The sequence below is a fragment of the Aspergillus terreus genome, genomic scaffold (assembly GCF_000149615.1).
Source record: "Aspergillus terreus NIH2624 scaffold_1 genomic scaffold, whole genome shotgun sequence".
NCBI classification, from domain to species: domain Eukaryota; kingdom Fungi; phylum Ascomycota; class Eurotiomycetes; order Eurotiales; family Aspergillaceae; genus Aspergillus; species Aspergillus terreus.
Window position 1 is genome coordinate 2,024,315 of NT_165972.1, and position 17,522 is coordinate 2,041,836.

Sequence of the window (17,522 nt, forward strand, 5' to 3'; positions counted from 1 at the left end):
AGGACGATGCCGAACAGCTTCCTCCTTATATCCAGCAGAGGCCGGCTGGGTCGGGATCTTCCTCATTCTTTCTCGTTACCGTCTTGGCCCACGGAAGCAGTCCGGCAAGGCCATGCGGAATTATCAGATGAAAAGGGTCGGAGTGGCCACACGTTTGTATGAAATGTGGACCGCGTACCAGGCATTTGGCATTGGATTCTCTGGTCGTCGGTGGGCCTGCTTTTCTTAACGGGCCCAGCTGTCCATACTTCTTCCACGCTGTAATTCCGGCTAAACGGTTTTCCTCAGGGATAGAACGGAGTAACTAGTTGCTGACAGATGGATGACAAAAGGGATGTGGAGATATTAGCGATCAGCAACCGCCACGGTGAAAATTCTGCAGTTGGCTTTATCTGATTGCTGATCTCCTTCCCTGGCAGATGCATACTTAGCTGCTTGAACAGCCAAAGATATGCTTGACTCGGACAACATAAGGATCTAGATATCGTAGTTTCGCTGGGGTGGTTGTCTGTTAGATTGACGGACGCCAGCTGAACCAAGAAGCCAGAGAGTATAAGCTGTGACACAGTCTTTCCAATGGAATGATCAGCTTTGTGATCCTTAACGATTAATTCTGGCGAAAACCGTGGGGAACCTGTCGGGTTATAGGGATTTACTTCTATCGTGTAGTTTCATCGACCTCAAGATGGCATGGACAACAGGTACCAGCTGCACAGCTGCAATCAATCTCAAAATATAGACACCTCTTGGTAAATGACCTCCGGACACTCCAGCGGCACCAGGTGCTTTACGCCAGCAGCAACCCTCAGCACTACCGGTATCCCACATTCTTCCAAGAAACAACGAACCTCCGCATCCACGCGCTCCTTCGGCTCGACAACATCCAACTCCCCAACAATAATACGAACGCAGAGTCCGGCACTCCCCATGGAAGCCAACGCCTCTCTTACACGCCCCGAGATATCTTCCCGCATGCCGTACGTCGGCCACGCCTCCTTGGCCAGCTGACTGCCCGACAAGCTGTCCCGAACCACCAATCTCATATCCTCGTCGTCCAAGTTTTCCGGGCTGGCGAGGACATTCTCGACCGTCCAGCGGACCGACTCATCCGACGCATATGCGGCTTTCTGCTGCTCCTTCATTTCAGCCGGTAGATCCAGAGCCCCCGGGGGCGCGGGCGCAACCAGCACCAGTCCTTGCAGCTGCCGTCGGAGACCGGCTGGGAGGGAGGCTACTGCACCCAGAGCGACTTTGGCGCCCATGGAGTGTCCGACCAGGACGAATCCGTGGGCCAGAAGGTGGCTTCTATTCTCGTCCTGGCTGAGATGCTCGAGGAGCGATGCCGTGTCCGCGGCCATGGCAGAGATGGAATAGGCGCTTCCGTCTTCGGTCGCTGGACCGGTCGACTTGCCCCAGCCGCGGAGGTCAACGGCCAAGATGGGGTAGCTGGAGGCGAGGGATGTCGGGGACGTTGGGGATGTGAGCTTGTGCCATGTGGAGGATGAGCCGCCCCAGTAGTGGAGGAAGACTAGGAGGGGTTTTGACTGGGTGTTGGGATTGTCAGATATGCGTGCGTGTAGGGACACGTCCGAGGATGGGTTGTAGAAAAGGTCCATGTCTGTCTGTAGATGGGTATCTCCAGGTATCTCGTTGCTTGAGTATGGGTATGTCTATTGATTTTGATATTGGAATGCTCGTGAAGAAAGCTTATACGTGGACGACTCATGGCTTAGGCGATGACTCACATGCTGACATTTCCAGCAATTTCTGCAGAATCCTGCGTAAGACGGAGGTTAGTTGATTGAAAGGAATATTAGCTCTTACGTTGGTCAGATTGTTGGGCCGGAGCTATCTTAGCGTAGTCTCTGTGTCGTAGCATGGACACTAGGCATTGTGTGCAGGATATAAACCAACAGACTTCATCAAAACATAATCATCATTGATCTATATACAAACGATAACAAACAATCTTAAGCAACAACCTAACACACAGAGAGGGGTATATTGGGGTTCATATCATCACATGAGGACGTGGTATATCAGGAAATATATAACGAGAACAGAAGTAGGCAACTACCCAATTGCGCCGGGTCCATCTATTGCAGCGGCGTGACTATATGCATATCTCAAGACCACGAGGCTCGAGGCCCGAGTCGTCCTTGGAAGATTCCCAGTCGGCTTCATCGCCGGTCCATTCGACCGCTTCCGCCGGGGGCTGCGCATCGTCCAAGGGCGGCAGGAAATTCCCTGTTGAGAGGAGGCATTCCAGGCTGAGGATTCCTTGGCAGCGTTCCAGCAGGGCTGGCAGAAGGTATGACTGGGAGCCGCGAATGCGCGACAGCGTGGACACAATTCCCCAGAGGAGCTCACGCGGGTCGACCGCCGACTCAGCCAGACGGTGCGCGGCTTTGGATCCTAGGGACCGGGAGACGTCTGCGACCGATGAGCCCAGATCGAAGAGTTTTTGTTCCTGAAAAGAACGTGAGTAAGGAGGACGACTCATGTTGGATGGATGATCCTACCATTCCAATTCCATGCGCATCCACCGCTCCCTGCGATGCAGCGCTGATGACCCCCATTACTGCCTTGCCGACCAGCACAGGCAGGTGGAATGGGAGGACGGCGTCATCACGGGAGCCAGGCTGAGAGGCACGGGTCATTGAGAGCTTCCACATCATAGCCTGCAGCCACTGCTGAGTGATGAGGATGTCGACCTTTTGAATTTCGGAGACGCCTTCGAGGGAGATCGCCTTACACAAACTTGACTGGATGGAAGATGTTGGGGGCATCTCGCCGTCTCCGCCACCTGCAGAGACCCAGTCGTACAAGTTCACCGTAAGTTTCTCGAAGATGTTGATGAGGTTGATGAAGCCATAGGCCAGGATGGGGTCATCCGCGCAGAGCACCTGGGGTTTATGGATGGAATTGCGCAGCATGACCGGTTTGGCTTGCTGCAATGCGTAGCCTCTGTGCAAGAGGATGTTAGCCAATGTACCATCGGGGAGCCCCATTGTCACATACCTTTCGGTGATAAACAACAGCCAGAAGACTCTTCTTTTTTCTTCGGCTTCTTCAGGGCTCATCTCGGCATAAGTCGATTCCCGGTTCAGCCGCAGTGTGAACACCATGGACGTGGCCTGCGACAGGTAAAACCACGCATGATCTTGTTGGTCGAGATTTCCGTATGAAGCAAACAAAAAGAACGACGTCAGGAGGGATTCCACGTTCATGCCATCCACCGGGTCGCAGTCTCTCCGGGCTCGAACCGCTTCTTCCAGCAGCTCCTCGCCGGACATGACCGCCTGGCCATCAGCACCCGGCGGGAGATGGGACGGAACCGACGAGCCATTGGATCCGTCCAACTTCAATTGGATATGAGTCAGTGCACATAGCGCTGCAAGAAAGGCGTATCGTTGGGCAGTCAGTTGCTCGGGATGGTGGCAATCATTCTGGAGCTCCTCCCGGCGCACCACCGGCATGATCGGGAACAGGTACTTGAGGAAAACATTGACATGAGCCAGGAGCACTGGGCCCGAGAGCCTCCGCGGAGCAGGCAGGGGATCAACCAGGGCATCGGGCAGTGAGCCGGTCAGCTCTGGAGAGGAGACCAGATCTAGACTGGGTGGCGCGGGGATGCATGACTCCGAGAGATCCGGCGGCAGGTACTGGGCATCGGTGACGGTGAAAGGAGGGGAAATGGGCGAGTCCAGGGGGTATGCCGCAGCATCGGTGATCCATCCTTTGTCCAACGGGTCGGGCGGAAGACTGTATTGATCAGACTGCTGTCGCTGTCGTGACACGAGAGGGTGTATAGGCGCCAAGGGATACAGCGTGCGAAACTTGGGACCCTTGCGGCGCAAGACGTCGCTGTAGGAGCAGGAGAGCAGCAGACGCTGGCACTTGTCGCACGGAAGCTCCCGCGAACATTTGATCTTTCGTCGACGGCAGTTGTCGCAGGCCTGTTTGAACTGTTTTTGCTTGGTGGGTGCAGAGTCCATTTCCGCTCGGGGAGGTATGAAACGATGGATGGTAATGATGTTACAGGTCCGCAAGGAGAGTGGAGAAAACGTGGCGCATTACATAGATCAACGAGAGACAAAGGCAAGACGGGTGAGCAGGTGGAATGGCAGAACGAAGGAGGCCATCACCGACAGAAATAGATCTGAGTCGTCTGGAGGTGGTGGTGAGGGCGAGGGTGGAGGGGAGGAGGGCAGGATTAATGAAGGGGACAAATGGATCTGGGGAAGTTGTGGCGGGGTTGCTGGCCTGCAAATGCAGGCTGCTACGCGCCTTCACGCCCACCCTAGTAAGGATCTAAAGAGAATCCAGCTAGTCGCGGGTGGATCCTCCTCCAGAACACGCATGGAAGGTATCGTGCGCAGGAAAACGAGGGCCCAGGATTGCCATGCCTGTCCTCGTCTATATTGTCCGTCTGCTAAGCTGGCGCCGTTCCTGACCTCGTTCGTTATTGGACGCAGGGACGTCTGAATCCGGGGGAGCAGGAGGCCGGAAGACGGAGACACGGTCTATACCGGCACCTTGCGGTGGCCACTAGACGGCCTACGCGCTAGTCTACCCGCAGGTCCCCAGGAGAGACGGCCCAAAGAGGAAATCCTCATTTACGACAGACATGGATTGTGGATGCGGCATTTTCTGGAATCGACCTCATGCAGGGGGATCGAGCAATCAGGAAGAGAGGGATGGGCTGGTGCCAGTCAGATCATAAGGGCGTCGCTTGTCCCTTTGGCTCGATCAGCAGTCTGGCAGCATAGCCGATTGGGAGACAGCGTTGAAAAGCCGGACGTCGGCCTGGATTAGGAAAGGCTGGGCCCTCAGACCATCGCTTACAAGCCAGATGCCCCGCGAGAGCATTCGTAGTACACTTTCCAAGGTTGTTTGTGGATGTTAGCCAGGGTGGTGGGCTCATTATATGATCCGAGAATATGGACAGCGTGAGAGAGGCGAATGGATAGGGTACCAGTTGAATCCACATGCTGCCGCACATTCAGCATCTACGGAGTATACTTTAGTACGGAATACCCCGTCTCCGTCTCTTTCACGGCAGACTCGGTAAGCGCAAGACGGCATCATCTTGTAGCCCGAGACCAGACCGCACAAGACAGCCAATAACAGGTCCGGCATCGGCAGAAAGACGGGCTCAGGAATACGATCACAGATCCTTTCGACCCTCTCTCTCTTCCCTCGATGTCGGCATTTGCCGGGGTCCCCTACCATTACGGGGTCGTTACCATGCCGAGGTATCCAACCACGGGGTGTTAGGGTCTATCGTATGGTTCAGGAATGGCCTGATACACCCTGCTCGACCCTCCAAAACGACGTCATGTCCGTAAACTCTCACCGGGCAGGCCCCAAGCGATGGCAAGGGGCAGATATACGCCATGGAAGAGCATGGAAAGCATGTGCTGAGGAGGGATTGTAATCTACGCCTGCCGGCCTCGTATATAGTACCGTGGACGGTCCCGCAGGCCACGGGCATTTATCGGGCGTAGCAGCCAATCAGACACACTGACAGCTCCTCATCTTCTCCTCCTCCGTCGCCTTGTTCCTCGTCATCGACATGCCCATTGCCCTTTTCTCCTCTGGGGGCCTGGGGCTTCTCCACTCGGTCCGACTCGTCTGCTGTCTGGCGAAGCCTATACCCCGACCTCACCCCGCAATGGCCTGCAATTTGCTCTCTCGTCTGCGGCTCTCCCCATCCCGCTCGTAAAGCCCCCGGACATTCGACGGAGAATTCTTTCCTTGTTGGGGGCGTAGGACGAGTGTTGTTGTGAAATCATCCGAAGAATGCTGCCACCCGGACCAACAGGAATTTCGTTTTAAAATGTCGTGGTTCGGTCGGGCAGGATGGCCGTGCTGTTCTCACCCACCACTACGCTGAAGCTGGAGGGGAATACGGCCTCGTTTCTTCAGCATGGTTGACATCACCGACCTTCTGGCCGGTGCCTGCCTGCTCCCGGTGGTCTATGGGGCGAGTCAGACCCTGGCCCCGAGCACCTCCGCGACGGCTTCTCACACCCAGTTCACCATCCCTGCGTCGGCCGACGTCGGTGCTCAATTGATCGCCAACATCGACGATCCGCAGGCCGTGAATGCGCAGAGTGTGTGCCCTGGATATCGGGCTTCGGATGTTCATCATAACTCTCATGGGTTTACGGCTAGTCTGGAGTTGGCGGGAGACCCCTGCAATGTGTACGGAACGGATGTCGAAGCCTTGACTTTGACCGTCGAGTACCAGGCGAAGGATCGGTTGAACATCCAGATCACCCCTACTCACGTTGACGCGTCCAATGCCTCTTGGTACATCCTTTCGGAGGACCTGGTGCCCCGGCCCCAGGCTTCGTCGGATGGCTCGGCTCATGACAGCGATCTTGCTTTCTCTTGGTCCAATGAACCATCCTTCAATTTCAAGGTGACCCGCAAAGCCACCGGAGATGAGCTCTTCAATACCGAAGGCTCCACTTTGGTGTATGAAAACCAGTTCATCGAGTTTGTGAGCGCCTTGCCTGAGGAGTACAACTTGTATGGCTTGGGTGAGCGGATGGCCCAGCTGCGGTTGCTGCGCAATGCCACTCTGACCATGTATGCGGCGGATATTGGTGATCCGATTGATAGGTAAGCAGCGATGCAAACGGGGTCAAGCAGATCTGTTACTGACATTGTCGTGTAGCAATATCTATGGCCAGCATCCATTCTATCTGGACACCAGATACTACAAAGTGGACAAGCACGGCTCTCACACTTTGGTCAAGACCGACAAGGCCGATGCCTCTGAGGAATATGTGTCTTATTCCCATGGTGTCTTCCTGAGAAATGCCCATGGACAGGAGGTCCTCCTGAACCCCAAGGGTGTGACATGGCGTACTCTCGGTGGAAGCATCGATCTTACTTTCTACGCCGGCCCAAGCCAGGTCCAAGTCACCCAGCAGTATCTGAAGAGTACTGTTGGTCTGCCGGCCATGCAGAAGTATAGCACGCTCGGCTTCCACCAGTGCCGCTGGGGATACAACAACTGGACCGAGCTGGCAGATGTCGTGGCGAACTTTGAGAAGTTCGAGATTCCTCTGGAATACATCTGGTATGTAGTCGATGCATCCAGTCTTGGTCTCCTGGTCTGACACTTCTAGGTCTGATATTGACTATATGCACGGTTACCGGAACTTCGACAACGATGTCCACCGGTTCCCATACGACGAGGGTGTCGAGTTCCTCAACAAACTCCACGACAGTGGACGCCACTGGGTCCCGATTGTTGATGGGGCGCTCTATATCCCGAACCCCGAGAATGCTTCTGATGCGTAAGTCATGCTAAACCTATACACCCGGTTGTGCCTTTACTAATCATGTCACCAGGTATGAAACATACACCCGAGGAGCTGCGGATGATCTCTGGATCAAGAACCCCGATGGCAGCCTCTACATTGGAGCCGTCTGGCCCGGCTACACCGTCTATCCTGATTGGCATCACCCTAAGGCAGTGGACTTCTGGGCCAACGAGATCGTGACCTGGTGGAAGAAACTGCCATATGATGGTATCTGGTACGACATGGCTGAAGTGTCTTCTTTCTGTGTCGGCAGCTGCGGTACCGGAAACTTGACTCTCAACCCGGTTCACCCACCATTCGCGCTGCCCGGAGAGCCAGGCAACGTCGTCTACGACTATCCTGAGGGCTTTGAGAAGACCAACGCGACCGAGGCTGCCTCTGCATCCGCTGGTTCTTCCAGCCAGGCTGCTGCAGCTCCAACCTCTCCGTCGACGACGACTTCCTATCTGCGTACCACGCCCACTGCTGGCGTTCGCAATGTGAACCACCCTCCCTACGTGATCAACCATGTCCAGACGGGCCACGATCTCGCTGTTCATGCGATTTCTCCCAACTCCACTCACGTTGATGGGGTCCAGGAGTACGATGTGCACAGTCTGTTTGGCCACCAGGGTATCAATGCCACCTACCAAGGTCTCCTTGGAGTATGGCCTGAGAAGCGTCCGTTCATTATCGCTCGTTCCACGTTCGCTGGCTCTGGAAAATGGGCCGGTCACTGGGGCGGCGATAACATCTCCAAGTGGGGATCCATGTACTTCTCCATCTCTCAGGCCCTTTCGTTCTCTCTCTTCGGTATCCCCATGTTTGGTACCGATACCTGCGGTTTCAACGGAAACACCGACGAGGAGCTCTGCAACCGCTGGATGCAACTCTCCGCCTTCTTCCCCTTCTACCGTAACCACAATGTTCTCTCGGCTATCCCGCAGGAACCTTACCGGTGGGCGTCGGTTATTGACGCAAGCAAGGCGGCCATGAAGATCCGCTACGCCATTCTCCCCTACTTCTACACTCTTTTCCACTTCGCCCACACCACGGGCTCGACTGTCATGCGCGCCCTGGCGTGGGAGTTTCCCAACGACCCCTCGCTGGCCGCCATCGACACCCAGTTTATGGTCGGGCCTTCCGTCATGGTCGTCCCGGTCCTGGGAGCCCCAGGTCGACACCGTCAAGGGTGTTTTCCCCGGTGTTGGCAACGGCGAGGTCTGGTACGACTGGTACACGCAGACTGCGGTTGACGCGGAGCCGGGTGTCAACAAGACTCTCTCTGCTCCTCTCGGCCACATCCCGGTCTTTGTCCGGGGTGGCAGTGTCATCCCGATGCAGGAGCCCGCGCTGACCACCACCGATGCGCGCAAGACGCCTTGGTCGCTTCTGACATCACTGAGCAGCGAGGGCACCGCCTGGGGCGAGCTCTATCTCGATGACGGCGAAAGCGTCACCCCGGATGAGACGCTTCTTGTCACATTCCAGGCTGCGCACTCGAAGCTGCGTGCCACGCCCAAAGGCAACTGGGAAGAGTCGAATGCTCTGGCCAACGTGACGGTCCTTGGTGTGGCCAAGGAGCCGCGCAATGTCCGGTTCAATGGCAAGAAGATCAGCTCGGTCGCCTACAATGCGACTTCGCAGGTTCTCTCTGTCGGAGGTCTCCAGGAGCTGACTGGCAAGGGCGCGTGGGCCAAGGACTGGGTCCTGGAGTGGTAGGTGATATAGCTAGTTGCTTGCCACAGTATGAATCTGTGATATCTCTTGTAAGAACTGCCTCTGTATATACGCAGTGAATTGAAAATAGTTTCAAGAATGTGTTGCAAGCCATCGCCATGATTAGTATATAAATGAAAACTTCCCAGTTACACATCTACAAGGGTTAGCGAAGAATACTTGCAGCAATTTGTCGCCAGGTGTGCATCAAACACAGTGTAACTCAATGTTTTCTCGTCAGCTGTATGAGATTGCAGTATCCATGTTTCTTACAGGAGAGAGTTGAGATCCATTATAGGCCCCAAAATAATCAACAGTGAACAGGTCCCTTGAAGCTATCAGCAACCTGTTAATACCAGAGTGACATCAGAAAATGCGTAGATATACTTGGGCTAACCGCTGCGTCCGTGTTTCCTGATCCCACTGTTGAGCTTGTTACTTCTTATACTTCACTCGTCCATATCGTCACTCTCCTATTCACCATGGCTCCTCCCTTCAAGACCACCTTACCTGGCATCAAAACCTTCTCAGTCATCTCTCCGACTACAAACTCTCAGCCAGCGAAGATTAGATGAAATTACGCGAACCCTCCCACATTTGCAATTACAACATCCTGATAATATTCCGGATCACAAACACCCACTGGCAAGATTCTCCTTGAGATCTACTAGTACGGCTTGGTGTCTTAGAAAAAGCTTGATACTCAGGGGACGATGGAACAGCCGAGTGCCTAGGACGGACTACATCTCTCATAGTGGTCGGGCCCAGATCTATTTTTCTCCATCTCCTTCGGACATTGTACATTACATGTGATTTAGTCTCTGTGCTGTAATGAGGTATATATTATTGCCGAGCTCTTTCCGTTCCGTATAGCGCAAAAGCCCCGAGGCCGTAACGTCCGGCCAATCTAGCCCTCCATATTCTCCACGCCAACTCTCGGAGACAATATGCTAGCTAACCAACTCCGACGAGGGCGGATGCCGTGTCGGTCTTTTGTCCACTTGCAAGGGTATCCATCTGCCTTGAGCGCAAGGATACATTTCTCCGATGGACAAACAGCTCTGGCAAGAAACTGGGCTGAGGAATGCGGGGCTGCATGATTTGAATCCCGAAAGTGTTCCCCCATGACGAGCGTGGCGCTTTTAGCACATCTACCTAGTTCCATCACCAGGGCCTCTGGACTTCTAAGGCCGTGCTCCCCTGCAAAAGACCGTTGCGGAGTTCTGGCTATCCGACTATCCTGATGGCGGAAGTTGGCCGCGTCGATCCTAACCACGATCTAAGTGATCTTCATCGCGCGGACAGGGGGCGGAGAATCGAAGGAGATTACTTGCCCATCGCCAGGTTCCGGGCACAAATCACAGGCGTCGACTCTCGGAGCACTGATTCAAGTGAAACAATACCATGGGCCAATAGTGGCATGGCCTTGGGGCCGTCTGGATATCCCAGAGTATCTTCAACGGGTACAAAAGCGCTGCCCATGGACGTGCTGATCAGATTGCGTTATTAAAGGCTTAAACGGACTTGGCTTTGCCTCTGTATCGGCTGGAGTATCTTTTTGAGCATTCAAAATGCGTTCCTGGTGGCCTTTGCTTCTCGGCGCGATTGCCTCAACGTCTCTTGCGGCGACACCTGCCGACTGGAGGTCGCAGTCCATTTACTTCCTCCTCACGGATCGTTTTGCGCAGACCGATGGCTCCACTACAGCAGCCTGTGATACATCTGCAAGGGTTTGTCGGCCTAGTCCCAATTGATCATCTGGAAAGAAGACTAATTCCGTGAAGCAATACTGTGGTGGTACCTGGCAGGGCATCATTGACAAGGTGAGTTTTCTTTCGGCCTCTCGCCAGGCTGGCGGTGCACTAACTTCAAAATCACAGCTTGATTATATCCAAGGCATGGGATTTACGGCCATCTGGATCACCCCCGTGACCAAGCAACTTCCCCAAGACACCGCATATGGCGAGGCCTATCATGGATATTGGCAGCAAGATGCGTAAGTGCTGTAACTCCCTCCTGAAGGCATATTATAGTACTAAACTCGTCTAGCTATGCGCTCAATGAGAACTACGGAACCGCTGATGATCTGAAAGCGCTTGCAACTGCGCTCCACAAACGCGGCATGTATCTCATGGTCGATGTGGTTGCCAATCATTATGTTCGTTAGTCCGCTTGAGTATACGCAGACAGTCTCTGACAGCTACTTAGGGCTATGATGGTGCGGGAAGCTCTGTGGACTACAGTGTCTTCAACCCATTCAACTCACAGGACTACTTCCATTCTTTCTGTCTGATCGAGAACTATGACAATCAGACACAAGTGGAGGATTGCTGGCTAGGCGATAACAGCGTCTCCTTGCCTGACCTCGACACTACCAAAACCGATGTCCAGAACATGTGGTACGACTGGGTCGGTGAGCTGGTGGCCAACTACTCCAGTAAGCTGTCGTGCTTTTCAAACAGCCAACGCGCAGGCACTGACTGATCCTCCCAGTTGACGGTCTCCGCATCGACACCGTCAAGCATGTCCAGAAAGACTTCTGGCCGGGCTACAATGACGCTGCTGGCGTGTATTGTCTCGGTGAGGTGCTGGATGGTGATCCATCCTACACCTGCGCTTACCAGAACTATCTGGATGGGGTGTTCAATTACCCCGTGTAAGTTAATGGCGCCGAATTCTGCTTGCCAGCATTAACTAAGATCCTCCGCAGCTACTACCCCCTCCTCGATGCGTTCAAGTCGACCTCGGGAAGTATCAGCGACCTCTACAGTATGATCAACACCATGAAGACCGCCTGCGCCGACACCACTCTTCTCGGAACTTTCATTGAGAACCACGACAACCCGCGATTTGCCTCGTAAGCCTAGTCCACCGGCAGCTATATACATTAAGCTAACAAACCAACACAGCTACACGGATGACATGTCCCTTGCGAAGAACGTCGCCGCCTTCGTGATCTTCGCAGACGGCATCCCAGTCATCTACGCGGGACAGGAACAGCACTATTCCGGTGGAAATGACCCGGCAAACCGCGAGGCCACATGGCTGTCCGGCTACTCGACAACCAGCCCGCTGTACGAGTTGATCGCCACCTCCAACGCTCTGCGCACCTTCGCCGCTAAGCGTGACTCCGGCTATGTAACGTACAAGGTATGTGCCTGCATGAATTAGTCACTCCATGCTTTGCTCCCTCTACCGAGACACCGAGGTCCCCGGCCCTAAAAACAGAAGATAACCCCGGCATCTAACCGAACCCTTCACCTTCTAGAACACCCCGATCTATCAGGACACCAACACCCTCGCCATGCGCAAGGGCACCGACGGCTTGCAGGTCGTCACGGTGCTCTCGAACCAGGGTGCCTCCGGCTCCTCGTATACCCTGTCGCTCGATGGGACCGGATACTCCGCTGGCACGCAGTTAATCGAGATCTACTCCTGCGCCACGGTGACGGTTGGCTCGGATGGCAAGGTCCCCGTGCCGATGGAGAGCGGCTTGCCCAGGGTGCTGTATCCGAGCGCCAAGCTGAACTCGACCAGCATCTGCACTGGCAGTTCGTAGAAGCCGCTGCGGCAGGGGGTGATCCCGCATTTCCCGTGTTGTGTATACATATGAATTCCGCTAGCTTGTATCACATTGTTCCAGACCAATTAGAGAGAGGATTGTATGCACGAGTGACGATCATTGCCGAGTCGATCGTGTAGATACCAGTGTTCCCGGATTTGGGCCTGTATATCTACTTAAGCGAATCCTTTCGCTTAGGGACTCCCGGAAGAGTAAGAGCCACGGCTCATGCCTTATACTGGCTTGTGCGGGACGCAAGGACCGAATACCCTCAAAGGATTACTTCAGAGATTTACAAAAGTTAAGTGATAATCGCTTTCACTCCAACATATCATTAGCTACCTTACTTGAGGCAGATGTAAAGCGACCATGTCTATCATCTATCCTCACGCGAGACCCGCTCGAGCAGCCATTACCAACATCAACATCACATAGTCGCCGAGCGATAGACAGCGGGGCTCTCATCCGCCACCGCAATACTATCAAACATACCGTCAGGGTACGACTGCGCCACGAAATCAGGGATGATCTGGCTCCACGGCGGACATCCGTCGCCCATAGCATTCACCAGTGGGTGCACGAGCTGCATCTGCTCCGCATCCGCCTTTCGCGCCTGCGCATCCCCAAAGGCGAGCTGAGACTCCGCGCAGCGCTGTTTGAAATCCGCAATCATGCACGAGTAGCGGTACGTGATGTGCCGCTCGTTCGGCGAGAGACGGAGCAGATACATCTGGATATCCTCGATGAGGGGGTCGAGGGTGTTTGCGTCGCAGAGGTTGAGCGTTGCGTAGCCGAGTATGACGTACACGTGGTCGATAAATCCCAGCGCCGTGGAGAGACGGGCTTGTAGGACCTTTGACACGATCAGCCGCGAGAGCTGGATGACTTCCAGGCTGAGGCGTTCGGTGTCGAATTGGAATTTCATTGCGGTGCGGTGAAGGAGGATTTGGCAGAACCAGAGGTTGAGCTCGATGGTGGAGTTTTCCTCGCCGTCTGGAGGGAGGTTAGGATCTGTATCGTGCAGGGGTATGGGGGGAGACTTACTGAGAAGATGGGCCCAGTCTACCTTCCACCGTTCGAGTTCTTCGTACTCGATGTCTGAAACCCTCATCCGTTGGTAGTTTCTTTGCAGACGCAGAGTGATCAGGTATAATTGTATTTCTGCGACGACTTTTCCGTCTTCGAACGTTGCGGCTGGGTGCTCCAGGAGGCGTGGGCAGTGGTCAAGGTATCTCTGGGGAATGTGGAACGGACGAGCATGTGCAACTGAAGACCTGCACTATAGGTTAGTATGCAGAGGAAAGGAAAGGGGGATTGTACTCACTGGACACGGGCTAAGCATAGTGCATTCCACAGTCTCAGCTGTGATACCATGTCGTTGTCCACTACGCGTTCGTAGGGAGCATTTTTGAGGAAATCAAAGGACATCAAGGCATGGTCAAGAGCAATACCGCTTAATAACCAGCTGTCCATGGGCGGGCCATTCTGGACAGAATGCGTGGGCCATAGACACAGGAGAGCAATGGCTTGAAGGACCTCAAACTTCAATGGCAGCGGGCCCCACAGAGAATGCATCAATTCTTGTCGTATCTGGAGATACATGGCTTGCACCACAGGCGAGGCAACCCCGGGCATATATCGAGAGGCTAGAAGACATGCGGTGTTATGCAGCAACGACTGAGATTGCTTAGTATCGTTATAGACATCGGACGGAAAGTATATGGACACCCAGGGACCAAAATGCCCCACAAATCTATTATAGCAGGAGTCAGAATGCGTATTGTATTATGAGTGCGAAGCGTCATACATCTGCATCAATTTGGAATCAAGCTTGGGGTCTAGAACACCGCCCACGTAGGGAGTCTCCACGGGCACATAGTCTGGCTCTCGGAATATGTCTGCTTGAAGCTCGTGCATTATATGAGCTGGTCTGGGTAAGACGCTCCATAGAGGGCTTGGGATTCCTTCCAAGGACCTTGCGTCGTCTGTTACAACACTGTGGGCCAACTGGGGCATGGAAGTGCTATGAAGCGTTGGGGACTGCTCCAGCAATTGGTGTAGCATTCCCGTCATTTCCTTCATACTTGATTCCAGAGACGACAAGCGCTCCTCTATTGAGGGAATGGCCGTCGTCGCATCTGACCATGTTGAAGCTGTATCTTGGGGGCGCTCAGTTGTCTCGGGCAGCTGGCAATCGATTCTATCACAGGCAATCAGAGAATACGCCAAGAGATGGGTGTTGTCCATGTCTCACCTCAAAGAGATACAGCGCCGGCACGCATGCCCCCGTGGATCCAAGTCACAACGGGTCTTGAGCTTTCGACAAGTATGACAGGCTGTCATGGAGCGCCGAATGCGGCCTTTGGGGCGTGCAATGTCCTCGCAAGCCCTCTGGCCGGGTTTATTGTGGACATCATGCATAGATCCATGGTCCCAAGAGGGAACATCATACTTTGTCTCTTCAGGAGTTTTGGTCATAACGACTGTTCAGCATTCACGTACGTAATTGCAGTAAGCAAATAGACAAGGTGTCAAACAACTCATTGGCACCTGCGTGGGGCGAGAATGCGCTTTTAACAACGCACAATGGAGCCCGGAGCGGAGATGGTGCTAGCTTGGAGGGAACTGACGGAATAGACTTCGTTAGGCTGACGGTGTAGGCTTGACCTGGGGTAAAGCAGCGCTAGAGGGACACGATGCAACCAGGTCATGTACCTAGGGGTCTTCTAGAAAGATAGAAGGCTGGTCGTCATCCCCCCCGGCGGTGCTGCAGCCCCCGAGAGGGGTCGATTGGCACACGGCATCGTATGGCCCTGCCCCTCCGACGTAAACCGGTTCGAGAAGGTATCCCGCTTGGACGATGGGGCGGGGTTTGGATGGTGGATTGACATCGATGCAGAAGCAGGCCGACTCGTGATGACGCCGTTTAATTTGTCAAGGCCGCCTCGTGCCTTATCGCGAGACTGGACATCTCACGATGCCAGCGCCGTCGGGCAAAACCCCCCAAACAAGAAGGTGTGGTGTCCGCAGAGATGGACATTGCTTAGCGTTAGCCACGTACTCCGTACCTGTTCGGGACTTTCTTATTTTAGGAATCGCCCTAGCTCTGGCGGACGACGCGGCAGAGGACGGACCAGTGCTGGCTTGCGTTAAACGATGGTGAGAAGGTTGTGATAGCAGGAGCAAGCCGATCACGTAGATCCTTGAGATATCAGATCCTTCGGAATATGGTAAATGATTGCCTTATAAGTTTGTATAAAGGAAAATTTGTTCAACTTTTTGCTCTACCTCAAACAGCGGATCCTGCAATGCAACCTCGTACCCTGGCGGACCGGCTACCAACGGCATTGTGCCTGATCGATGCATAGTCCCCGAGTAGCGCAAAGTTATCCATGCGGCCAACTCCCAAATCATGGATTGAACTGGGCCCCTGGTCTGGTAGATGGTTGGCATTAGTCCCATCCTTGCCAGGTACATACATGCTGCGGGGAACATCAAGGGAGCATGGTCCAGAATGATCCAGTTGAGCAGACCTGGATTGCTCTGACTATGTACAAACCACCAACTATTATCAATGAGAGAAACGGTGCCGTAAGCAACAAATGCCTCCAATCGGATTTGTGAACGGCCGCTGAGCCTCGAAGTCTCACCAGCGTCTCATATCACCTACGGGACACTAGTTGAAAGGCATAGATTCCCATTCTGGGATAGATATGGACCGGAGTTACTCGGATGGTAATAACCACCGACGTCAAAAGCACCCTTTGGATGTCCATATCCAGTGACGATGAGGGGTTTTAAGCAATACTTAGTGGGCTCTCCAGCCCCCTGTAAACCATTCATAGACCGTTACGCATCCTTGCGGTCCCATCGTGGATCTGAGAAGAACCACAAATGCCGCTAATCTGCCCGCTGTCTTTCACATGCCAGAGACTCCCGTCGGTAGAAAGCTCCTAGGCTAACTGCCGCCAAGCCCGTTTAGATTGAAATGGAGCAATTTGGTGCGGATGCGCGGGAGGTTTTGCGCCAATGTCCAGCGGTGAGAGCATGCCAAGTCTATCCTCTTCTCCTGCTTGCTTATTTTCTTCTGTTGACCGCGTTAGTTGTCAGGCATGGCGGCCATCATTGGCAGCTCGTGTCCGTTGCTCAGACCCCGCCGGTCTGGTGGTTGATAGGATGGTTGCATCGCCGTTAGCGTATCACATGTACGTACCTGAAGAACTGTTGGACGAGAAAGTTTTTTCCTTCTTAATACTCGTGTTATATAGCCAGGGTCCCTGCAGTAGTTGAGGACACTTTGTTATCATGGAGGTGGGCTGACTCTGGGTGTTCGGAGGCCTCCGAAGCTGTCTGTACCTGGACATCCCGAAGACCCTGGCTTATCTCGAATGCAAGACATGTTCCTGCAGGTCCTGACTCGGTCCGTAGCATTGAGCCAGGCTCTGCGATGAATACGATAATTCACGACTCGCAAATAGTGGGCGTGAAATACCTCGTGTTCTTTACTTCTAGAAAGACATTCTTTGGATGATCACGCAATGGCAGTTGCAAACAATTGATAACAATCGCACGCTATAATGGCGTCGGCGGAGACTGTGGCGACAATTGGTGCTGGTCCACTCCGCGGCTATATGCATTATTATTATCTGAGTGATGGATGCTCGGTGATGTCCCGCTCGCTATATGATTCACTTCTAGGTAAGACACAGGCAAACAAAAAGGAAACCGGTTCTACTAACCGCGACACGAAATCATTGCCTACCTATACTGCATACTGTGACGTCGTGTCGCCGGAGGTCGTGGCATCGGACGAGTAGTGAATCGGTAGTACTGTCCTCAGCTACTACCAAACGACATATACAGACGGCCAAAATAAACCCTGGAATACCCTTGGCTAGAGCTCGGAGCTCAGCGTCGTA

General features: G+C 53.9%; 5 protein-coding genes across 5 annotated transcripts; 2 read left to right on the plus strand and 3 right to left on the minus strand.

The window, feature by feature from the left end:
* Positions 1-728: 728 nt before the first annotated feature.
* On the minus strand, positions 729-1,358 carry ATEG_00721 (alpha/beta fold hydrolase; the record flags this gene model as incomplete). The annotated part of the gene is made up of 1 exon (XM_001210807.1): positions 729-1,358. One exon carries the CDS (start codon positions 1,356-1,358, stop codon positions 729-731), a length of 630 nt encoding a protein of 209 aa, XP_001210807.1.
* A 755-nt stretch (positions 1,359-2,113) lies between these two features.
* On the minus strand, positions 2,114-3,998 carry ATEG_00722 (putative C6 transcription factor (AmyR); the record flags this gene model as incomplete). Its single annotated transcript, XM_001210808.1, has 3 exons — positions 2,114-2,470; positions 2,523-2,967; positions 3,022-3,998. 3 exons carry the CDS (start codon positions 3,996-3,998, stop codon positions 2,114-2,116), a joined length of 1,779 nt encoding a protein of 592 aa, XP_001210808.1.
* Positions 3,999-5,932: 1,934 nt separating this feature from the next.
* On the plus strand, positions 5,933-9,044 carry ATEG_00723 (glycoside hydrolase family 31 protein; the record flags this gene model as incomplete). Its single annotated transcript, XM_001210809.1, has 5 exons — positions 5,933-6,633; positions 6,689-7,096; positions 7,146-7,316; positions 7,372-8,403; positions 8,450-9,044. 5 exons carry the CDS (start codon positions 5,933-5,935, stop codon positions 9,042-9,044), a joined length of 2,907 nt encoding a protein of 968 aa, XP_001210809.1.
* Positions 9,045-10,612: 1,568 nt separating this feature from the next.
* Positions 10,613-12,212, plus strand: ATEG_00724 (alpha-amylase A precursor; the record flags this gene model as incomplete). The annotated part of the gene is made up of 8 exons (XM_001210810.1): positions 10,613-10,771; positions 10,826-10,864; positions 10,922-11,037; positions 11,091-11,199; positions 11,250-11,478; positions 11,535-11,697; positions 11,752-11,898; positions 11,951-12,212. The coding sequence occupies 8 exons, from the start codon at positions 10,613-10,615 to the stop codon at positions 12,210-12,212; spliced, it is 1,224 nt and encodes a 407-aa protein (XP_001210810.1).
* A 258-nt stretch (positions 12,213-12,470) lies between these two features.
* On the minus strand, positions 12,471-14,520 carry ATEG_00725 (fungal specific transcription factor domain-containing protein; the record flags this gene model as incomplete). Its single annotated transcript, XM_001210811.1, has 5 exons — positions 12,471-12,664; positions 13,096-13,596; positions 13,648-13,877; positions 13,928-14,356; positions 14,411-14,520. 5 exons carry the CDS (start codon positions 14,518-14,520, stop codon positions 12,471-12,473), a joined length of 1,464 nt encoding a protein of 487 aa, XP_001210811.1.
* Between the last annotated feature and the right edge of the window lie 3,002 nt (positions 14,521-17,522).